The sequence below is a fragment of the Rattus norvegicus genome, chromosome 9 (genome assembly GCF_036323735.1).
Source record: "Rattus norvegicus strain BN/NHsdMcwi chromosome 9, GRCr8, whole genome shotgun sequence".
Classification (NCBI taxonomy): Eukaryota; Metazoa; Chordata; class Mammalia; order Rodentia; family Muridae; genus Rattus; species Rattus norvegicus.
This window is the reverse complement of record NC_086027.1, coordinates 80,637,735-80,662,028: the sequence shown is the minus strand read 5'-3', so window position 1 is coordinate 80,662,028 and position 24,294 is coordinate 80,637,735. Positions and strand designations below refer to the sequence as shown.

The following is a 24,294-nucleotide window of genomic DNA, read 5'->3' as shown; positions in this document are numbered from 1 at the left end:
AGCAATTTATTTATCCACTCTGGCTGAGTTTAGGCTTTTATGAGTGGTGTTTCTTTGGCGAGAAGCATTCTCCAGTTAGCACCACCCTAACTTGATGCCGCCCTCGTTAAAACATTGGAAGATCAGCCAGGTGTGCTCTCATCTCGGGAGGTGGATCTCTGAGTTCAAGGCCAGCCTGGTCTACAGAGTGAGTTCCTGGGCAGCCAGAGACACACAGAGAGACCCTGCCTCAAACAAGCAAGCAAATATTTAAAACTCTTTCTAGCCATGCAGAAATAAGCTAAGATCCTATAAGGGCTTAATGCATGTCTTAACATAAGACCAGTTCCAAGAGAAGCAGCACAAGAGGGGTCAGAGACAGAATAGAACCTTTCTCTTGGGGCTGGGGATTTAGCTCAGTGGTAGAGCGCTTACCTAGGAAACGCAAGGTCCTGGGTTCGGTCCCCAGCTCCGGAAAAAAAAAAAAAAAAAAAAAAAAAAAAAAAAAAAAAAGAACCTTTCTCTTACTTTTCTCTGATCAGAAAAAAGCAAAACATGATTTACACCTGTCAGATCATAAAGGCAAAAAAATGTTGATTTTTCTTATTCTTTTTTACTACCACTTGTGGATTGCTTGGACTTAAACCCCGGAGAACATTTTAAAATTCACTTAGTTTAAATGTGTCATCAGTCATAGATAAAAGTGAAGTTGATCTGGGAACTTGGAGTGTTGGGGTTGCTGGGTTATGCAGATGGTCTTTTATAATCACTGCATTTCTCTAATGCTCTGGAGCTCCAGGCTTCACGAAACACCACTGCCAAAGCTTCTCTCATACCCTTGTTTCCAGGTGGCCACCAAGTATGAAGTCAGCGTCTATGCTCTCAAGGACACATTGACAAGCAGACCAGCTCAGGGAGTCGTCACGACTCTGGAGAGTGAGTAATCTCATGTTTTAGTACTGACAGACCCTGAGTGTGAGTCGACATAGATCTTTGAATTAAGCCACTGACTTAACAATAGAATCTGGATATTGCTAGAACAGCTTATCGTTCTTCGTAATCCGTTTTGTAAGCCATCCAGGAAAGGACCCACTGAAACAAGTGGGAGCACTTCCCTGTGTTGTGTTGGTGCTGATGGGTTAAAGCTCGCAGCTGCTCTACGCTGTACTTGGGAGGGTCTGTATTCGCAGAGTTCAGTGTGAGGAAGATGAACCTGCTTCTGCCATAGGAAATATGAGGCTAAATTAGGTCCATGGTCTGGTCTTGTCTACCGATGTTTTATCTGTCACCTATGGAATGATTAACATGTGAAGCCTCACAGAAATGACAGAATGCTGGTCACCTACACGTTATTGCTAATGGTCTATGTGTGACTCCTACCATACAACCTCACCTTAGTAAATTAATCATTGTCACTCGTGTTTGACATATTTCAAGACACTAGAGAGTCAGCCCTGGGAACCATTTATTTAGAAAGCTCTTCGGTTGCTTCAAAGGAAAGACCTGAGAAGTGAACATTTTCATATTTCCCCAATACCGTTTACCTACCTTTCGTCGGTGTATTTTCCAAATTGGATGTATTTGTCTAATGAGGACCCATTTAAAAATATCAAAACCTTACATGCATGAGCCAAGCACACATTAATCTCTAGCTCTGCTCCTACACAGATGTCAGCCCTCCAAGAAGGGCCCGTGTGACCGACGCTACAGAAACTACCATCACTATTAGCTGGAGAACGAAGACAGAGACGATCACTGGCTTCCAAGTCGATGCCATTCCAGCCAATGGCCAGACCCCGGTTCAGAGGACCATCAGCCCGGATGTCAGAAGCTATACTATTACAGGTCAGTGCGCTCGGCAGCCTGACTGTGTGTGTCCCTGCAGGATAACTGGGCTCGTTAGATACTTGGGGTCTGGTACAGAGAATGTGATTGCCATTCCACGATCTCTTGACTTCCTGACTTTTGTTTGACCTACAAATCTCATTCATCGAATTCGTTTTATCGAATTCCTTGTTTCATAAAACGCTCATTAACGTTTAATGGAAATCTGCACACTGTAGTCTGAGGTGGGAGGACGTGAGTTTGAAAACAGTCATAGTGAAACCCCCCCCTTTTTTTTTTAGTTAATACAGAGAACATAAAGATATAGAATAGTAACATATAGTCCTTAGCATTAGCATGCCTAGATTTTTAAAAAACAGAATTTATAGTGACATTTATTACATACAGCACCATGTATAATAGAGAGGGAAGCTGTCATCAGAGATGATGCAGTATCAGGACATAAGTGAGCTGCTTTTGAACTGGGTTTCTCATTAATGGTGACCTGTCCACACCGTGAAGCACTTTACTCTTCCACCGTGAACTGCTTCTGGCATTGTATCGAGTTGAAGAAATCGTAGGCAAGCATTAAAGTAAGAGTGGATCAGAAAGGCGTGTCTTTTTGAATTCTAGGTTTACAGCCAGGCACTGACTACAAGATCCACCTGTACACGCTCAACGACAATGCCCGGAGCTCTCCTGTGGTCATTGATGCCTCCACGGGTAACTACCCTTTCTGTGGGGAAAATGTCAGCGGGCGCTTGTTGTCATCAGCTGTGTAAACTTTAGAGACAGGGAGCTGAATTTCCATTTCCAGCTCCCGGGACTCTCAGGTTCTCTCCCTCTTCTGTTTGCCAGGGCTGGGCGCTCTACTGTGAGAACGGTTTCACGGCCATTCATTTTCTAAGGTGTCGCTTTGCTTGCCTTTCAGCCATTGATGCCCCATCCAACCTGCGGTTCCTGACCACCACACCCAACTCCTTGCTGGTATCATGGCAGGCACCCCGTGCCAGGATTACTGGCTACATTATCAAGTATGAGAAGCCTGGATCCCCTCCCAGAGAAGTGGTCCCTCGGCCCCGCCCTGGTGTCACGGAGGCCACCATCACTGGTACTGCATCCGTGCTGCGATTTTTCCCCCCAAATCCATAATGCTGTTTCATGAGAATGGGTGCCCAGCACTCTAGATGTTCTTTTTAGAGACAGTAGTGTTCTCAAGAGAGATGAATGACCGAGCGTGTAGTTCCAGTGTTGTCATATGACACAGCTATGATGAATTACTCTGGTGTAAATTCTTCATTATTTTTGCCACCCCTCCCCCAAAGAAGATAAATTGTATGTATAGCATCTCCTGGATATTGAAGTCCCTGTAACGCACACAGATATCAGGGGATTATAGCTTCTTTGTTGCATTAGCAGAACAAGAAAATGAGAGTCCGATATGGGAAGGTTTAAGCAGGATACTTCCTAATTTTTGCTCTGTCACTGACAGCTGTCCATGATTAGGCCTAAACAGAAGTCTGACGTCTCTGATCTCTCCCAAATGTACATTGAACTGGCAGCCTGCTGTATAGACAGTTTATCTACACGATAAAAGAATCCTCCAGGGCTGGAGAGATGGCTCAGCGGTTAAGAGCACTGACTGTTCTTCCCGAGGTCTTGAGTTCAAATCCCAGCAACCACATGGTGGCTCACAACCATCTGTAATGGGGTCTGATGCCCTCTTCTGGTGTGTCTGAAGACAGCTACAGTGTACTTATACATAATAAATAAATAAATATTTAAAAAAAAGAAAAAAGAAAAAAAAAAAAGAATCCACCAGAAAGGTTACCATGCAACTGTTCATTCAGGGGTCAGCTGTGACTGTAGGACGATTAACTGGGCTGAGTGGCCTTTGGCTGCACAGTGTAGGGTAAGATAGAAGTGGAGCCGATCTGCCCTTTGAGACTTCACAGAGAAGGAGTGCTTGCTCCCCGGTGGCCTCTGCTGAGAGCCACCATACATACCCTTGCCATGCCTGTCAACCTAATGAAATGGCTGTGTTTCCCATCAGGTCTGGAGCCAGGAACCGAGTACACCATCTATGTCATCGCACTGAAGAACAATCAGAAGAGTGAGCCCCTGATTGGGAGGAAAAAGACAGGTAAAGACTCCTAACCGACCGTTGGTTTGCAGGGTGAAGTTCTCTACGTTTTGACACATCGCTCCTGGATTTTTTTTTTTCTAGCAGAATGGCTTATATATTGTACTATTAGGCACAAATCACCTAACATGCTCTAAAAATGTCTTATTTATTTTTCTACAGCCTTAAGCTTCTTTTACCTTGCAGAAATTCAAATTAGATTGTTTGAATTGGGGTTGAGGTGGGGGGGGGCTTTTTAATGGTGAGAGTAAAACCTCTCCGATTTGTGTTGATTTGTTTATTATTTGATTTCTGAACTTCAGATATTTCAGTTAGTTGCAAAGGCTTAACTGGAGCAGAGATGGCTGTCTGTGGGGCTCAGCGGTTCAAAGCTTTGTCTGTATGAGAATTCAAACTAACATTTTTTCCCCCATCTAAACTATAAAGAAATCTGTGAAAAGAAGAAAAAATCCAGATTTCTTTCTAGAGTGTTCTGTGATCTGAGAACCGCTGGCTGTCTGGGAGCATTGATCGGGTTGATATACAGTTGTTGCCTGGATTGATGGTGATTGGTTGCTTCTTCTTTGAGCTTAACGCGCTTTGCTTTTTTGGCTCTAACCTCTCTCTTGGCTAGATGAGCTTCCCCAACTGGTTACCCTTCCACACCCCAATCTTCATGGACCAGAGATCTTGGATGTTCCCTCCACAGTTCAAAAGACCCCCTTCGTCACCAACCCTGGGTATGACACCGAAAATGGTATTCAGCTTCCTGGCACATCCCACCAACAACCCAGTGTTGGGCAACAAATGATCTTTGAGGAACATGGCTTTAGGCGAACCACGCCACCCACTGCGGCCACCCCCGTCAGGCTTAGGCCAAGACCATACCTGCCGAATGTAGATGAGGAGGTCCAAATCGGTCATGTTCCCAGGGGAGACGTAGACTACCACCTCTATCCTCATGTTCCGGGGCTCAATCCAAATGCCTCTACAGGACAAGAAGCTCTCTCTCAGACAACCATCTCTTGGACGCCATTCCAGGAGAGTTCTGAGTACATCATTTCATGCCAACCTGTTGGCACTGACGAAGAGCCCTTACAGGTATATATTACAGCCCTTATTATGAGTGTCTCTCTAGATAACTGTGACATCTAGAAGCGACCATAGCTTCGTGTCAGATGCCTACCCTCCCAGGACAGATAGATGGTACAACTCTGGCTGGAGGTTGTTTGGCTGTTTTCTCATGGTGACTCAGACAGCATCCCTGAGCTTGCTTGACTCAGTAGAGAAAATGAAATTACTTTTGTTATTGTTCCACATTGGAGACAGATAGATAGAACAGTGATCTTCGGAAGAAAAGAAAAAATAATTTGTATGAAGTTTGAAATGCTACCCTTGGTGTCTGTCCTTGAAGAGTCACATTATCGGTTAGATGTCTAGGAAGACTAGGTGAACCTTTGGGTACCAGCTGTTATGAGAGATCGATTCTCTGAAACTCTGTTCTTTAATTTGTCCCACAGGTGCTAGAATCAATTTTTATTGTGTTATTTTTAGAAAGTGGCAGAAATTTTAAAATTGACTGTACCGTAGGACATTTATTAGCTCAGAAACTTCAGTCTGGGGATGTGACAGTATTTTAGGAAAACCCAAGTTCTACTGTGTTGGCCCCTTGTGTGGCATGTGCTGTTCGCATGTTTATGAAGGGGGTTTTGCCAGGAGTTCTAGTGACTACAGGATTCAGAGGAGACTGGTATAGGTGAGGGTTTCTGGGAATTGTGGAATACCTAGGTAGAAAAATCTAGCAGAAATGACGATTCATTACACTCATTTAATATCTGATGTTGACTGAGTTGAATCCTATCCACCCCTGTTCTCTCCCTTTGTCGTTTTTTTAGATGGGAGTGGGGGTTATGAATAGACTGGGGAAGTTCATGCTTATTTCTCATTTTAATGCTTTCTCCTGCTTTGGGTGTGTAGTTCCAAGTTCCTGGAACTTCTACCAGTGCGACTCTGACTGGCCTTACCAGAGGGGTCACCTACAACATCATAGTGGAGGCCCTGCACAACCAGAGGAGGCACAAGGTCCGAGAAGAGGTTGTTACTGTAGGCAACACTGGTAGGTAACCCTGCTGGCCTGCTTGGCATCTGATTCTTGCTGGATCCGCCCAGAGAAGGCTTGGTCTACTGTTCCTTGTGTCTGAACTTAGGAAAAAGGACTGTATGTACAACCGCAGTCAGCAATGTCCCCTTAGGCAGTCCTAGGATGTTCACCAACACATATGATGAACGACAGTATGCCGAGACTGGGAGGGACAATAATGTTATTTAGTCTAATACACTCTGCCCTTCCTGTTGAGTGTCCAGTTAACAGAGGCAATGGTTTCTTGGTAGCTTTCACTATTCTCTTGTCCCATACCATGGTCCACTTAAGTGTTCCTGACCCAAACAGAATACCTATAAATTAGTTTTCCTTTACAGTGTTGTATTATGATGGCTTAGGTTTTGCTCCTAATGTAAAAACATCACCAGTATTGCCCCTTTCAAAGAGCTCCCCACTCCAAGTTTCAATTTTATATACTGCTTTTTAGATTTTAATTATTTTAATTTTATGTGCATGGGTGTTTTACCTGCATTTATTGAGGCCTTTGTGCAACATGCATGCAGTACCTATGGAGGCCAGGAGACGGGGCAAGATCCTCTGGAACTGGAGTTACAGGTGGCTGTGTTACCATGTGGGTACGAGGACATATCCTTGGTCCACAGAGGAGCATCCAGTGCTCTTAACTACTGAGCCATCTCTCCAGCCCTTTTATATGTGTCTTAAGACCCATATATATCAATGTCATGTTATATACATGCAAGCTCTTAATAAAGGTTAAATGGCCATCATACAAACTTAATAAAGATTAAATGACCCCTATGCAAAATCTTAAATGTTAAATGACCAGTTCGCAACATCTTAAAGGTTAAATAAATTTAATCCTGAGGAATCTTAAGAAAGGTCACATGATCCTTGGCTCATGTGTATCCTCTGGAATGTCTTTTGAAGCCATCAGTGTGTCATTTGGCTTTTTAAGTTGCAATGTGAGTTAGGGAATAACAGACTGTGGGTCCCGAGTCTTCTAACACAGTAAGGGCTAACTCCCACGTCTTCCGGGGAGCAGGACTTCTGGGTAGGACCACTTCTTTTCAGACTCCTTCCTCTGAGAGAAGACTGCTGTTTCACTCTTAAGTTAAGCAGTTGCCTGTCTGGCAGTGCAGAAGTGGGCAGAGACTTCCATCAACGGTAATCAGCATTTGCCTGTGGCTTCACTAGTAAAATGCCACTCGAAAGGGGTTTTTTCAAAAGCACGGGGGTTTTGTGGTTTCCCGCATTGGTGTGTTTCAGACAGAATCCTACTACACAGTGTGCTGGACTAAAATGGCCGTGCAGCTCAGGCTGCAGAATGTCAGAGCAGACTTCTAACTCCTAGATATTTTAAAATGTGATGCTCACGACAGTTCCAGCCCCTTTGTTCTCTTTCCAGCTCCTGGTTCCACCAGTATCCTTACCAGGTCCTCTTGCTTTCAAAACATTTTAGACTTTAGTTCTTCCAGAATGATGGCTTTTGAAATATTGATTGCATTTGCACTTTTGATTATTAAAAGATGTATCCTCAAGTGGGATTTAAAGTCAGTCATAGTAAGTTAGCTTATTTTACATTTAAGAATAACTTGGGGTGCACTTTATTTTTACCAAAATATCTTATTTCTCGCTGTAAATGCGTCTTGATGTTTTTACCTGTACGTGGAACATGGACGACGCATCGAATGTTCTGTGACTAGAGTTATTATAGACGTCTTAGAGACACATTCCCATGCTGAGAACCTACGCTAGTCTCTCTGGAGGAGCAAGCATTGATCTTGACCACTGAGCCACCTCTTCAGCCCTTGATTAGCTTTAAAAAATAATTTCTAATATTTTTAATTGTTAAAATAAAGATTTCTAAAACAGAGGGACGAAATCTTGGGAAATCCAATGAGGACTTTTTACTCATTCCTAAGTCATCTACACTGTGCTGAGTTCTCTGGCTTACTAGCCAGTTTTGTCTAGTTTTACAGTAACCATAAGAATATATATTTTGCAAAAGAAATGCCGTGATGCAAGTAAAGATTGCATTATAACGTTATGTAAAAATGTAAGACTCTTAGTATAAGCAAAGAATGGTATCTAACAGTAATTTTTTAAAGATTTATTTATTTATTTATTTATTTATTTATTTATTTATTATATATAAGTACACTGTAGCTATCTTCAGATGCATCAGATACCATTACAGATGGTTGCGAGCCACCATGTGGTTGCTGGGATTTGAACTCAGGACCTCTGGAAGAGCAGTCAGTGCTCGTAATCGCTGAGTCATCACTCCAGCCCCTAACAATAATTGTTAATTACTGACTAACAGCAGTTAGTAATTTCTGCCTAATGATGATGGGCCAGTGCTTTGATTTCATGGTTTCATGTAGCCTTTACAAGGTCCAAAGAAGTGGGAACATTTATATTATTATCCCATAATAGATGAGGAAAGAGAGGCTTGATACTCAGGGATCTTGGAGAAGCATAGCTGCCCACATTCTTAGCTAGTTAAAATGTCTGAAGATCTCTTTCACGTCATGAGAAACAGATTTCCTGGGAATGATTTGAAACAGAAGATGGGAACGAAGGAAGATGTTCTTTGACCCCGCTGTGGCAAGTACCCACTGGCTACGTCAAAGCGTTGCTGATGAGAACAACATCTGTGTTATTAGTGCTGCTAGATTAGGTCATGATGTACAGTAAATCCATTTCTTCGTCAATAACCATCAATAAGATGTCTTTTCCTTTTTTTCCCCTTTCTCCTCCTTCTCATAGTCAACGAAGGCCTGAACCAGCCTACGGATGACTCATGCTTTGACCCTTACACGGTTTCCCATTACGCCGTTGGAGAGGAATGGGAGCGGTTATCTGACTCTGGCTTTAAGCTCACTTGCCAGTGCTTGGGCTTTGGCAGTGGTCATTTCAGATGCGATTCATCTAGTGAGTAGCTTGCCTTCTCCATCCACTCACCCCTCCATCTCTTTGAGCTCATGCGTTTGCACTAGTTGGCCTCGGAAGCATGTTTGGCAGACACGGCCTCTTCCAAACATGATGCAAACGGAAATAGACTGTTTGACTCAAAGTAACATTTTGCATCATAGAAGGATGATGGGAAATTTTACTTGTGTGGAATATGACTGCATTTCAAGAGTTGTGTACTAATCCAACTAGTCCTTAAAAATATATATGTGTAGTGGTGATATGCTTTTGGAAATGTTTAGGTATATGTAAATTGAGGTTAAAAATCTCATTGGAGTTTAGTTTAATTGAGAAGTTATGAGACGGGCAGGCAGAAGCTCCAAATTCCTTTCAGTCTTTAGTATTAAATAAGGACAGAGATGAGTGTTTATGCACACAAACACTACCTTTCTGAGCATAAACAAATATACATGCATTTTTACATGTAGTTATACATTACATACATGCATGCATGCACACACAGAGAGAGAGAGAGAGAGAGTGAGAGAGATATCTCACAATCCAGATATCTCAAACGTTGCTGGTATAGAGGAAGTGTCTCAGTAATGCATTCAACATTTAAGGACCAAGTTCAAGGCTGGTGAGTTAGATGTTCCGTCCCTGGAACCCACATGGTGCCAGCTGCTCCCACAAATTGTCCTTTGACCTTTACATATGCACTGTGGGATACTAATGCCCATACGTACACACATATGCACACACACATGAAGTCAATAAATGTAATAAATGTTAAGATCAACTTTGACTGGAAATATTTGATTTTCAAATTTTAAAGATGTTATTTATTTTTTTTTTTTTTTGGTTCTTTTTTTCGGAGCTGGGGACCGAACCCAGGGCCTTGCGCTTCCTAGGCAAGCGCTCTACCACTGAGCTAAATCCCCAGCCCCCAAGATGTTATTTTTTTAATTATTGGTGAAAATGACCCTAAGAATTATCTGTGTCTAGAGATTTAGTATTGGGATGTATAACCATTTATTCTTTGTTTGTAGAGGAATAATTATTATTGACTTTTTATATTTTCTTCATGTCTTTATGTTTTATGTCTTCATATTTTAACCATATGTCATAGATACAGGCCTATGGACAACTATAGAACCCACATTCCATGGAATGATACTTAGTAGGTCTCTAAAGTTTTCCGTGTAACGTTTTCCTTTATGTGAACTAGCAAAATCCAGGCTGAAGGTTTAAAATCAAGAAGTGGTTTCAGTGTGTGTAGTTGGGTGAGCCCAGTGGGCACTACACCATGCTGGAGTCAGGAGGGTACCATTTGGCATTGGCCAGGTGGTTTTTCCGTTCAGAGTGTGAACCACATTGAAGTTTGCGTGTGTTTAATAAGTCAGTGCAAATGTGGGAGTATACAATAATTTTATCTATGAACCTTTGACTCGATAGTCTGTTGAAAATGTCATAACTGCCTTAAACACATTTGCTTATAGTTTAAGGAAGGCTGAACTGTTAAAGTGGAGAAAACACTGCACTGTATGACTGTTGTAAGTGAACTCTGTTTAGTATAAATCTCAGAGGTTAAAGGGCATTTTACATATGACGTTAGACACAGCTCATGGTGACTAGATACTCCTTAGGACTCGTCTACTTGTACAAGCCTGATTCACTCATTGTCATTATTTTGTTGGTTGTTACGTTTTATTCATTCTTCATTTATATGAATCAGGTGATAACAGGTGACATCTCTTTAATCTTTTTGTTTGTTTGATCCCCCCCCCCCCAACCTTTGGTCATTGTTTTATGAGACAGGGTTTCTTTGTGTAGTACCATCTGTGCTGCACGCAGTTTGCACCCAGGCTAGCCTCAAACTCAGAGATCTACCTACCTCTGCCTCCTTAATGCTGGAGTAAAGGCGTGCCCAACCATGCCTGGCCTCTCTTTAATGTTTAATTAAATTATTTTGTATTTAGGATCTTTGTGAACCATATATATATATTTTTTAATTCTCCAATCCCATTTTAATTTTCCATAATTGTAAAACTAAGGAGCCAGTGAATTGCTGAATGGTCCTCTGTAATGATGTTGGTGGTAGTGTTATGTCTTAACACTGGCCTGGAAAATATTAAATGTTATGATGAAGAAATGCTTCATCTTGGACTTCCCCCTCTATATGAATTCACGTCCCATGAGTCAGAACTAACTCTCTACCTGCGATGTCCCCACTTTTCCAGAATGGTGCCATGACAACGGTGTCAACTACAAGATCGGAGAGAAGTGGGATCGTCAGGGAGAAAATGGCCAGCGGATGAGCTGCACATGTCTCGGGAATGGAAAGGGAGAATTCAAATGCGATCCCCGTACGTCATCCTAACAATGATTTCTAGACCTTTAAGTACCCCCACGTTCCTAACTGAGCCAAAACACTCGTTTATGGGCTGGGCTCAGCATGGTGGGCTTGTCAGTCTTGTGGTTGGGAAACCAGTAGCTTGCTTCAGAAGTGAATCATGACTGAATGTCATGTCCAAGCACGTTGGCACTTTCATGACCTGAGCACTTTGATCATCTGCAGTGAAGTGTTGTATAGACTCAGTTTTGTTTTTTTTGTTTTTTTTTTTTCTTTTTCTGTTTTTCGGAGCTGGGGACCGAACCCAGGGCCTTGCGTTTTCTAGGCAAGCGCTCTACCACTGAGCTAAATCCCCAACCCCTTAGACTCAGTTTTTAAAATATGACTTCAGTCTTCCCGTCTGGCCTATCTCGGTACATCCATGTCATGTACCAAGGCCTTGGAACACCTCCTTGTGATTCACCTAAGTTGATGAGATTTGGTCCGTGCTCCAGCAAGTCGAGGGCAGGTGCATCAACTTGAATCTACATGATTGTCCTTGGTCTTACAACTGTTTCTGCTCTGTGCCCACGTGCAGATGAAGCAACGTGTTATGACGACGGGAAGACCTACCACGTAGGAGAACAGTGGCAGAAAGAGTATCTCGGAGCCATTTGCTCCTGCACGTGTTTCGGGGGCCAGCGGGTAAGACTGGTTGGTGTTTAGATAGAGCAATGTTGGTTCCAACATGGATGTGCTGTGTACACAGGTGGGCCTTACCTCTTCTTATAAGGAGTCCCTAAGATGGCTGTCCAGTTAGGGTTTTACTGCTACGAACAGACACCACACCAAGGTAACTTTCATAAAGAACAATATTTAATTGGGGCTGGCTTATCATCGAGTCAGGAAGCATGGCTGTGTCCAGGCAGACATGGTACTCTAAGGAGCTGAGTGTTCTGCATCTTGATCTGAAGGTAGCCAGGAAAAGACTGTCTTCCACAGGTAGCTAGAAGAAAGCTCTCTCTTCTGCACTGGGCATAGCGTGAACAGAGGACCTCAAAGCCCACCCCTACAGTGACTCACTTCCTCCAACAGCGAGTGCCACTTCCCATGGGCCAAGCATATTCAAAGCACCACAATGGGTCTACCACACTTCCCCAGTTGATAATAGCTTCAGCACTCTCTGCCATGACTAAAATTCTCAGGCCGTCCTGTTTGTCCTCCCCTGAAGTGTAGCACTAAGCCCCCAGCTCTGTGCTGATGGATTAGCATCTCAGTGGCAGTATTATTCACATTTTTAATACTGTGATCTAAGAAAATGCCACTATTCTTGAGCCCTTGCCCAATCTAAAAATAGTTCCCTTATTACACTCTAATACTGAGCTAAGAATAGACAAACTGGGAAGAAGTGGCCGTGGCTCTTAATGACATACTTGAAAACAGTAAATTAGCATACCCTGCCAAGCCAAGCTAATCACAGGAGATTTTGACTAATTCAGTTCTGGATGGGCTGCAATCAGTAAGGAGGCGTCATAGCAAAGAGAAACATAAACCAGCCACCTGGGGTTTAGGATGGCTGTCGTTAAGTGTGGAGGGAAGGAAGGAAGCAAAGGCAGTGAGCATACTTCCTGTCCTAGAAAGAGCTGGCTCCGTGAGGCAGTCCTTCCTCTGGAATTTTTTGGTAAGAAATTAGCTTTGAAGAGGAAGAGAATTATGGAGGGTGGGGAAAGTCATTACTTAAGCCAGTAATTTTCAGTCATTTCTAGCATGTGCCCTTCTTCAATATAACAATTTCCACTTCCTCTCTTAATAATTGAAATTTCAAAATGACTTTTAACTTAAATGAAATAGGGGGTTGGAGATGGTGGCACATGCCTTTAATCCCAGCACTTGGAGGAGTCAGAGGCGGGTAGATTCTAAGTTCAAGGGCAGCCTGGTCTACAGAGCAAGTTCTAGGACATCCAGGGCTACACAGAGAAACCCTGACTCCAAAAACCAAACAAAAAAGGAAAAGATAGGGCCGGTCTCACAAGTTCCCCTTTGACCTCCACACATGCTGGGGCACATGTGTGTACATACACATATGTAAATGAATGTGCTTAATTATTTTTTAGAAATTAAATTGTTACATAAAGGGCTTGACCTTCAAGGGTCCCCGAACTCCATAAGAAATAATACCATAATATAATATCCATAAGAAATAATACCCCTCAGTCCACAGTGACGTTCACTGTTTAATGCTATTGGCATTTACCAATGATTAAAAGTAGCATGATGGAAAATAGTCTTTAAAAAATGAATCTGGGAGCGGAGAGATGGCTCTTTGCTTAAGGAACTTGTGGCTCAACTGGGGATCCGGACTTGGTTTCTCTCCTCACATGGTCCATGACAACCAGTCCCAGAAGAACTGATGTCCTTGTCTGGCTTCCTTGAGCACCAGACACACGTGGTGCACAGACATACATGCAGGCAAGCACTTACTACAGAAAGTAAAAACATATGATAAATCTGTTTTTAAAAGAAAAAGGGCGATTGATGTGGCCACAAGACAGATTTTGGGTCCCATCAGAACTTTCTTAGATCTGGGGCAGCCTACAGGATTGACAGTCTCATTTTATCCACTATTCATGGAGTGGGTGGACTGTCTGTCCCTCGGTCTGTCTGTCTCTTTCTCAGACCGGGAAGCACTGTGGTCTAGTTGAGTGGCTTTGCTGGGAGCAGATTTTGGTCTCCGGCACTTCCTGTTCCTGATGAACATGAATCCCTTTGAGTAATTCCTGTCTCTAAAGTTCTGAAACATGATGGTGGTAGTTGTTATGGTTTTATACGAAAGCATTTTTATTGATTCTGCAAGAGGGCTTTATGGGAAATAAGCTCTTAAATGGAGAAATATGTCAAAAATGTTTAAATGATTCTATAAGAAAGTAATTGTAGCATTTATTTTTGAGACAGTCTCTCTGATAGGTAGCCCTAGCTGTCCTGGAACTTGCTATGTAGACCAGGCTGGCCTTCAACTCAGAGATCCCCCTGCCTCTTCGTTGTGCCTTATTTCTTAATTTTTTTTCAATTATAAATGTAAAGTCTCATTAGTTAGGCAAAAGATGGCTACCAAGCTCAGCTCGCCTAGTCTGTGAACTTCAAGGGCTACTTAGACCCGAGAGAGCACCTCTCTCTCTGTCTTCCCTAGTATCCCTTTCTCCTAGAGTTTCTGCTGGTGGTGACATCATTCACCCCTTCGGCTCTGGTTTTCCCTCCTCCCAGCTCAAGAGCAGTAAGAAAGCAAATTTGTGAGAGCAAAACTCGGGAAGAAGCATAGGCCCACTGTGGTATCTTCCTGTATGTACCCCATCCCACTCTGGCCAGAGCTAAGGCTATAGAAAGGACTTGAGGGAGAATATGGCTGGGTACCCAATTCTACCTGCAGGCCACTATGCGCTTTCTGGCTCCTTCCAAGTCATTCCTCCCCTGTGGATCTGTTTCCTTCACCAGAAAGTGATGGAGTTTGTCCACACGCTCATAAGTCACTTATTGTTTTAGCCATAGCGGGCTATGAGAACCCCTCCACCTAGAACAGAAAACCTACCAAGGATGAAGATGGGACCAAAGATGAGTAGAGCTTACCCAGGAAAGGAAGTGAGGATATGTCAGAAGAAAAGCATATTAGACAGATTAATAAGCCAAGATATATTCTAAGAGTTGTAACTGCATGCAGGCACCAATGAAGCTTCCTGGTTAACTGCTCATACTGCTAGTGGGCAAGAGCTGAAATTCTTTAACTCAAGCTCTAAGTTATGATATCCTCTCCTCTCAGGGCTGGCGCTGTGACAACTGCCGCAGACCTGGGGCTGCTGAACCCAGTCCCGATGGTACCACTGGCCACACCTACAACCAGTATACACAGAGATACCATCAGAGAACGAACACTGTAAGTGTACACACATTTCCCCCAGTGCCTCACCCTGCATGCAGTCAGGGGTGGAGTATGGAGTCAGTGGATAGATGCTTTTCTTGAGTGAACCAAATGAGTTTCCTTTGGAAAGAAGTTTTTTGTTCCTGAGTTCAGTCCTCAGAACTCATGTAAAAGAGCTGGGCACTGTGGCAAGAGCTTATAATAATCTCTTATAATCTCCTCACTGAACAGGCAGAAGTTGGGTGTAGGGGGTGTCCCTGGGGCTATCTGGCCAACCATTGTAGCCTCATTAATGAGCTTCAGGCATGAACAAGGTAGACAGGATCTGCATGATTAAAGTTAACTACTGGCCCCTTACACACAAAGTCTTATGAATTAATTATAACTTGTTATAATTTACAAAATTCCTAAGCATTATCTATTGCTCAGTACATTGCTAGTCTTTTGAAACTAGATAGTTATCCTTTCTATAAAACACCGATGACACATCTCCCCACCCCCACCCCCCACACTTGTTTTTCGGAGTATCTGCTACTAATGTTTTTCTTCTATTTTGACAGAATGTAAATTGCCCAATTGAATGCTTCATGCCGTTGGACGTGCAGGCTGACAGAGATGATTCCAGAGAGTAATCTTTCCATCCAGCCCAAGCCAACAAGTGTCTCTCTACCAAGGTCAATCCACACCCCAGTGATGTTAGCAGACCCTCCATTTCTGAGTGGTCATTTCACCCTTAAGCCTTCTGCTCTGGAGTCAAGTTCTCAGCTTCAGCTCAACTTACAGCTTCTCCAAGCATCGCCCCGCGGGATGTTTTGAGACTTCCCTCTTAAATGGTGACAGTTGGTTGCCCTGTTCTGCTTCAGGGTATTCAGTACTGCTCAGTATTATTGTCTAAGAGAATCAAAAGTTCTTGTGATTTGGTCTGGGATCAAAGGGAAACACAGGTAGCCAACCACGATGCAATGAATTGAATGGTAGTACCCAAGAGCGGGAGCAGGAAGTTAAACCAGACAGTTCTGCTTTCTTTTGCCGTCTGATCTGCAGCACTGTCAGGAGGCCTGTCCTGTGGCTGTGTCCAAACACCCCACAGGACTCACTGTCCCAACAATCCTAATTGCCTAGAAATATCTTTCTCTTACCTGTTATTTATCAATTTTTCCCAGTATTTTTATACGGAAAAAATTGTATTGAAGACACTTTGTATGCAGTTGATAAGAGGAATTCAGTATAATTATGGTTGGTGACTATTTTTATATGTACATGCCAACACTTTACTACTGTGGAAAGACAAGTGTTTTAATAAAAAGATTTACATTCCATGATGTGGAGGTCATTTCTTTTTTAACATAATGTACCTAGAGAGAAAAATCATAATCTTCATGAATGTCCTTTAGTCACTGTGTTGGGCTAGGGTGGTTTCTGCACATGAACTCCTGCCTGGTCTTACAGAAGCACCGATACTTTTTGTCATTTTGTGTTCTGTGTTCTCAGTTGTGATTTAAATGGACTCAAATGTATGCTAAGCTTGCTAGCTAGCTTATTAGAAGTATAACCAAAATAAGACTTGTTCTCACTGTGTGTGTGTGTGTGTGTGTGTGCGCGTGCGCGCACAGCTGCCCACGAAGATCAGAAGGGGGTGGGTCCCTTCGAGCTGGGATTTGAACTCATGACAGCTGCGAATGCCCTCACCTCTCCAGGCCAGGCCTTTGCTTCTTTGACTGAACACCTATTCAAGTAAGGAAAGCTAGATGGCTGGGCTGTTCCAATGACTTGAGTGGCATAGTACAGAGAAGTTTTCCTTGGGAACCCCCATGCTATGACAGCAATAGAGCCCATCTTGATTTGATAAACTCAGTTTACTTACAGTTGGTCTGCAAAGGTAATTTCCTTTTCAATTTCATCAATTTCACAAGATTTAGGACTTTTTGGGCTTTTACATTGAACATGGAGTGTGTGGAACGGAGCATAGGGTCCAATGGCAGAGGACTGAGAATGTCGAAGGCTTTAGGGTTCACTGAAACCTTACTCCTACCTGACATTTGGAATAGTAAAATAGCACAGAAAATCAGTAAAAAGTCTACTGTCTTAGTTACTGCGCTGTGGACACGACGACCAATGTAACTGTCGTGACTGGAGACTTGCTGGTAGTTTCAGAGGGCGAGCCCATGGTCATGGCAGAGACATGGTTGTGGCGAGAAGGCAGGCACAGTGCTAGGAAGAAGCACTAGTGCACGTGTGTTGCAGTAACCTCTCCAGCCAGAATATGCCCGAGCTAAGAAAACACAACTCGATTAACATGAGTACAAGCTCGAGCCTAGACTGGGCAGATCTACCACTACACTGTCATCCCCAGCTCTGAAATCCCTCATAACTTGCTTTAATGCCACGTCTTCAGCTCCCTCTTCCTCTTCCTCCGAGGACTTCTCTCTCCTCTCCTCCTCCAACTTCCCTTCCCTTTCCCAAATCACTGGCTCTCACCTTTATTTTACAAATTAAATGGGAGAAGGTTCTGATAAGGTCACCAGAGTCCTGAGTACATGACTAGGCAGGGGTCCTAGGGGCAGCAGAATTAGCATCAAAATACAGATAACTCCAGGGCAAACCACAGCATACAAGTGGGAGCCCTGTGCTCAATCATTACTGAATAAAATAAAATGATGTGGCAGTGTATGCTTGCACTCCTAGCACTAGGGAGGTGAGGTAGGGTCAGAAGGTCACGGTAATCAACTACATGGGGAGTTGGAGGCCATCCTGGGTTACCTGAGACCCTGTTTTCCCCCCACTACCATTCAAACCAGGAAGTACAGATTCAGGTGCTATTAAATAGCTGTCTGACATGTGTGTGTGTGTGTGTGTGTGTGTCCCCGTCCGTCTGTCTGTCCTAACTTCATTGCCAGTCTTCATCTGAAGTTCCTGGAAGAAGGCAGCAGAGCTGGTGGGGTGGGACGCACATTCATAAGTGAAATTACAAAGCAAACAAATGCAAAAGAGCAGGTTTCCGGCCATAGCGCTCCAGTCTGCCCAACTACAAGACAAAGCAGAGTCCCTGAAATGTCACAGCTGAACTGAGTCCAGTCAGCGGGACTGACTTAGTTGATTCAGTCAGTCCTCTTGACTACTTGTATGTGAAGATAAAAATCACTACCTTTGTGGTTAAGCTTTAAAAAAAACCACTAAGGGGTTGGAGAGAAGGCTCGGTTGGTAAGGGCTCACTCATTACTGCTCCTGATGATCCCAGTCTGGTGTCCAGCAAACTTACCCAGTGGCAGTCAACTGTCTGTGACTCCAGCTCCTGTGGACGCAAAGCAGGTAACCTCCACAGATCCCTGCACTTGCATGCACACTCACACGCGGGTGCTGAGAACTGAACCCTGGTCCTCTGCAAGAGCAGCAGTGCTCTTCAGTACTAAGCCATCCTCCAGCCCCTAAAGATAAACCTAAAACAAACAGTGCGACGACAGCAGAGCCTTGTCTGTCCTATGGTACTCTACTGCTTTTTCTAACTGCATCCCAACCTGGCTGGCCTCAGACTCACTGTAATCTTCCTTCAGCTTCCCAAGTGCCGGCACGAGAGGTGTGGGCCACAGAGCATTCTGCTGGCTTTCAAAGCAACACACTAAACTGATAGCTCAACTTGGAATATATTCATCAAATTTAAAAGGGCCTTCTCTGAGCATCACATTTCGAGAAATGCAGAAGTCTTTTCCCTGGTTCTCTAGCAATACGAACATTCATCAGGAAAGCCACTTACTGTTTCCAAAGATCCTTAAGTCTTCACTGACTCAGGTGGTGAGTCCCCTGAGAACTGCCTTCAGCAAGCCAGATCACTAAGGCATAATGCAAAGACTTGGCTGGATTTAGAGACAGACAACGCAGGATAATTCTGTTAAAACTAGTAAATGATGCTATCAGACTTTTAAAAGAAAGTAACAGTTTTGAAGTTTTAGCTGTGAAAGACCCCCGAAGGGAGCCCCCCACTCAAGTCTCGGGAAAGACGCGCACCCAGTAGGACACAGACACCGACCTGCTGTAATCACACGAGGAAGATTTATTGTGAGCGAGATGAAACGAGAGCTCAGGCCAGCATGCTGGGGTCGAGACTCATACACCACACAGGGAGTAGAGGAGTTCGACCCCGACCTGAATTTTCACAGAGCTTATAAAGGAAAAAACCACAAACCAGGGGGATCAAGAGGGAGGGAGGAGGGGAATTCCAAAACCACAAACTGCCCATACATTTAGGTCATATGCTAGTCATGTGTAACACTAGGCAACACACCCAGGACTTTGTGACATTGTGATTAGGGGTAGTGACATTTTCAGGGCCATTGGACCATTGTGGCCGGAGGCTATGGGTCATTGTGGCTGTTCCAGGAAACTTTTCATGCAAGAATGTTCCGGGAACCATTGTACAGCAAGGGAGGGGCGAAAAGTTCATGTTCTCACAGACCCTACCTCTTCTTTTTGGGTAGCTAGGCGGCTTATTATTAATTTTTAATCCTTCATTCCCCACTTCTTCTTTTTGTTAATAGTTCTAATCCTAGAACTTCATGGAGAACTCAGCTTCATCTAGCATAACAGCTTGGTATTGTAGTCTTAACATGAGGATTCTAACCTGGACACTATCCAAGCCTATCCACCAAGGTCATGACTAGCTTTTAGAACTTCTAAGCTTATACGGACTGTGATCCCTGAGGCACAGTCCCAAGAAGTGTTAAGAGTACTAACATATGCAATGTTACATCATTTGTAATGGAAATCAAGCCTATCCCACACCTATCTTGATAGAACCCAGGACAAACATGACTGAATTTCCCTCTAGGTCCCAGCTCTCAGCCCCAACAGCTAGTACACGGCTGGTGAGGGCTGAGAATTGACAGCTGTCAGGGTGGTCAGCAGCACCAGGTACGGTCCTTTCCAGCGAGGCTCGAGTGTCTGGACTCAGTGTAGCTGCAACCTGGAACTGATGGGATGTCTCAGGGGTCTCCGGGGCATAGGCTGCTGTCAGCTGTGAGCAGATTTCTTTCTGTATCACCTGTAGGTCTTTTAGCCTGGCACACAAATCATTATTACTATGGCACTATGACATGTTGGTTCAGTAACATCATCTAATACAGTCAGGGGGGCTGAGGCCCCATATAAGATCTCAAAGGGGGTAAGGCTGAATCTGGAAGGGGTATTTCTTGCTCTGAAGAGAGCAAGAGGGAAGGAGTGTCACCCAGTCTGTGCCAGTCTCCATGGTTAATTTGGTCAGGGTCTCTTTTAGAGTTCTATTTATTTACCCTACCTGTCCTGAACTTTGAGGTCTGTAAATACAATGTAATTTCCAATTGACCTCTAAATACTTGGCCACACCCTGGCTTACCTTAGCAACGAAAGTAGGGCCAGTTGTCTGACCAGATTACCTTGGGCATTCCAAATCGGAGGAAGATTTCTTCCAGTATCTTCTTGATGATTGCAGAGGCCGTCTCTTGTTTGGTGAGGAAAGCTTCTATCTATTCCTGAAAAAGTATCTACAAGCACTAGGAGATACTTGTGATTATATTTTTCTGGTTTTATCTCAGTGAAGTTCACTTCGACTTTTCACCAAACTCTCTAGGTCTCTTTGCCCTGTTTGCTTGCTAAGCATTCACTTATTGACATACCTTATACTTTCTACTGTCTCTCTGGCTAAAATCTTAAAGTCTATTACATACACTTAACTACTTGGACAAACTTTTTATCTCCTAATTGAGTCCATTTCTGTATTTGGCAAAGTGAGTCTTTTCTTTGTTCTCTGGGAAGTATAGCTTTCCCCTCAAGTGTGCCATTGTCTTTTTTTTTTTTTCGTTTAAGCAATTTGGGCCTTTTCTTCTGTTTTACATTCTAAGTGAGGCCATCCCTTAGTCCGATCCTAGTTCTCAGTGGCTGTCTCTTGCAGGCCTTCAACCAGGATAGGCTCCTGCATAGCCATTTCCCGAGCCACTTTATCTGCTTTGTTACTGCCCAATGCCACTGAATCTCTTCCCTCCTGATATCCTGAGCAATGAATAGTACTCACAGTTGTTGGCTTCACCAGGGCATCCAAGAGATGGCAAAGGCATCTGCAGTGCTGATGTACTGGGGGGGTAGAGGTTCAGCCATCCCAGATGACATTGTGTTGTCCACCATGGCAGCACCCACCTATCTCTGACCTTCATGAAGAGAACTGTTCCCGTCTGTGGACAAGGTAGCCTCGGCTTTCAGCAGGGGTCAATCAGCCAGTCGCAGAGGTCTTTCCTCCACCCATGGGCTTCTGCCAGTGCTTGACACTCGTGCTGTGGTGGCTCCAGGTCAGGATTGGGCAGCAAGGTGACCAGATTGCCCCCAACAGGTGGAGAATCTAGTCCATGGCAGCTGACCAGTGGTCCCATCTTTTGGGACACTCTATTCAAAGGCAGAACATCAGCCATTCTATCACAGTTTAAGTCCTGGATTGGGTGATAATTGTTAGTGCCCGGCTGGCAGGAGTGATATGTTCCAAGTAGAACAGCGCTAAGCCATTCATCTCCCAGCATCAGGTACTGGTGCACTGAGACAGGTCTTAAACTCCGCATACACAGTCTGTAGATATGCATACACATGGCCTCACCCAGCCATTTCAGCCCACGCAAGCCATTTTGGGGAGCAATTTTCTCATGAGCAAGGGATAGGGGCAGTCAGGGATGACTATGAACTAGTGGGTTACCCGGCCCACGCCAAGGTCCACTGTTCTTCGGGCAGTCCATAAGTATTGTTTGTTGCCAGTAGGCCCCTGTACCAAAGGTCTTTGGATACTGGCCCACTGGAGGGGGGCATAGGAGCACAGAGCATTGGGTCCCTGCATCCACACTTCCCTTCTATCTCTGTACATAGCCAGCACTCTAGGACCAAGAGGCTCTCCAGTGTCCCCTCTTGTTCTTTCTGGGGCAGTCCCTGACCCAGTGTCTTTTTTTTCTTTGCATTAGGCACACTGATCTTTAGCCAGGAATTCTCTTCTGTTGCCAGGTACTGTCTTCCTAGGTTCCCTAACTACTGTGGCCAGTATATGTTCCTCTCTTGTCTTTTATCTCTCTTTAGCTCTCTAGCTTCCTCTTCTTTTAGTCTCTTTTCTTCCCTAGCTTCCTGCACTCTTTACCTCTTTCTTTCTTTCTTTCTTTCTTTCTTTTTTCTGTCTCTCTGCATCTTCTTCTACAGCTATTAGGTGCTGTCCACTTTTCTGCACAGACCCTGAACCATGTATCAACTTATTTTCTCTGCAACTTACAATAACTTTCTCAGCGACTTAGCTTAACCCTTCAAGTTTCTGTAACTTTCTCTTCATATCTTTTCCTTATCTTAGCCAGATTGGTGGGGCACTTTCCAGCCCCTCAGAGACCCACCCTTGGAGCCTGGCGGCAGACCTGGCACTCCCTACCTTCAGGCGTCTGAAGAGAGCAGGCAGAAGTGAGGGCCTTCTATCCGTGTCTGGAACATTTTTTTCTGGTCTCCAGTAGGATTCCGTCTTTCATCGGTGGTAAAGAAGACCTGTAACAGTTACTAACAAGCATATCAAATGGGATGGTGAGAAAACAAGAGAATCTTGAGAATAGAGTCTACCGAAGAGGGCAAACAGCATTTAGTCACACAGCTAAACCAGGAGGCCTTTCTTGGAACAAAAAGGCCATTGTCAGTGTCAGCTCCATGGCTTTGCCTCTCAAGAGAACCAGCCTCCAAATGACACTAGGCTTCTAGTAACAACCAATAACAAAAGGATGGAGAGATGGTTAGAACCTGGTTGCTAGATGCCAGGGGGCTGATAAAAGAATTGTAACCAGTTCACCTGGGGCTATCAGGACCTCAGTAGTAGCCCTTTACCAAACTGTCTCACTGGGTTTAAAGGGGCCAAGGAAAAGAAAACATTAATCCTGACCTTGGCCACCTCCAAGTAATTTAGTGCTGGAGACTGACTCCTCCCTTGGAATAAAGACAGCAGATAAGGCAGGCTTCCTTAAAGAACTTCTCTAAATGAGCACTCTCCTTCTGTGAGCAAATGTCAGAAATTCCTTTCCTGTTCTTGTTTTCCTTATAGCCCCACCTAGCTCTCAGCCTTTTTAGATTATTCTTCATGTAGCATTTTTAACACAGCCTGTCCCTTTTTTATAGCCTGTTGACAGCATTTCTGATCTTTTAGGCAGCTAAGCACTAAGTGTCATACCGGCTGAAACTCCGCCTTTAAGATTCTTTGCTCCCAAGCAAAATTTAAATCCTTTTCCAGCTTATCTCAGCTGTCCACCATGAGATTCCTAGAGATCGCGAACCAAGGTGTAGTAATTCACTAAGAAATCTCTCTATAGTGTTTCTTTTTACCTTAAGCCTTTTCCTTTTAAACAGCTCCTGAAGAGCCAGAAAAATTGGGTGAGACTTGAGAAGTCCCCATGCTCGCTGCAGCAGCTCCGCAGCTAATTTCGCTCCCCCCTCTACTGTGTGCTGCGAGCACAGATAAAACACTATTTTAAAAATTAACTTTGGCTATCAACCAACACACCGCCACTAGAGCGGGGTCCATAAGATTAAGTTTCTTACTAAGCATTAAGGGGACCAAGTAAAACTCTTCGACGAACAAAGCAAACAGTTTCATGATTTCAAACACAGTCGTCAGTCCAAGATTTTAAACACGGTCGTCAGTCCAAATTCAAACACGAAACAAAAGTCAAAAAAACACTGGACAATACCACAGAAAACAATCCAGACAAACAAGACCAAGACAAAGCATCCTATAACCAATTTCCACAGATGCCTGGTACCTTCAGTACCTGGCCCAAACTGCAGCTTAACCTTAGCTGCTTCCGGGATACCAAACACAGAAACAGAATACAGACAACAGACACTAACACATCTAAGCACACTTGTCCGTGCCTATACTTAAATAGGCAGCCGAACTCGACCTCCAAAGTCACAGTCAGATCTTTTTGACTGTCCGTTGCCGGGTCCTCCCGACAAAATTCGGCTCGTGGAACGTTTCTCACGCGTCCCAGAGCCAGGACCCAACAAAGGCTGACTCGTGGAACGTCTCTCACGAGTCCCAGAGCCTGCGCGATTGGGGCGTCCCCCGG

The 24,294-nt window shown here is 44.0% G+C and overlaps 1 protein-coding gene across 12 annotated transcripts in view; it reads left to right on the top strand.

The window, feature by feature from the left end:
• Fn1 (fibronectin 1) overlaps nt 1-16,522 on the top strand; it is a 68,694-nt gene extending 52,172 nt beyond the window's left edge. For 4 of the 12 annotated variants that reach the window (XM_006245159.5, XM_006245158.5, XM_017596301.3 and 1 more), the window contains 12 exons: nt 828-915; nt 1,648-1,824; nt 2,437-2,526; nt 2,735-2,914; nt 3,857-3,946; nt 4,920-5,026; nt 5,903-6,041; nt 8,817-8,981; nt 11,201-11,326; nt 11,891-11,997; nt 15,104-15,217; nt 15,763-16,521. In XM_006245159.5, the coding sequence (XP_006245221.1) occupies nt 828-915; nt 1,648-1,824; nt 2,437-2,526; nt 2,735-2,914; nt 3,857-3,946; nt 4,920-5,026; nt 5,903-6,041; nt 8,817-8,981; nt 11,201-11,326; nt 11,891-11,997; nt 15,104-15,217; nt 15,763-15,834 (1,455 nt within the window). In that variant the 3' untranslated portion in view covers nt 15,835-16,521. Of the gene's footprint in view, nt 1-827; nt 916-1,647; nt 1,825-2,436; nt 2,527-2,734; nt 2,915-3,856; nt 3,947-4,559; nt 5,027-5,902; nt 6,042-8,816; nt 8,982-11,200; nt 11,327-11,890; nt 11,998-15,103; nt 15,218-15,762 lie in introns of all 12 variants that reach the window. The other 8 variants (XM_006245157.5, XM_006245153.5, XM_039083090.2 and 5 more) reach the window with 3 other exon arrangements.
• Nucleotides 16,523-24,294: the final 7,772 nt, after the last annotated feature.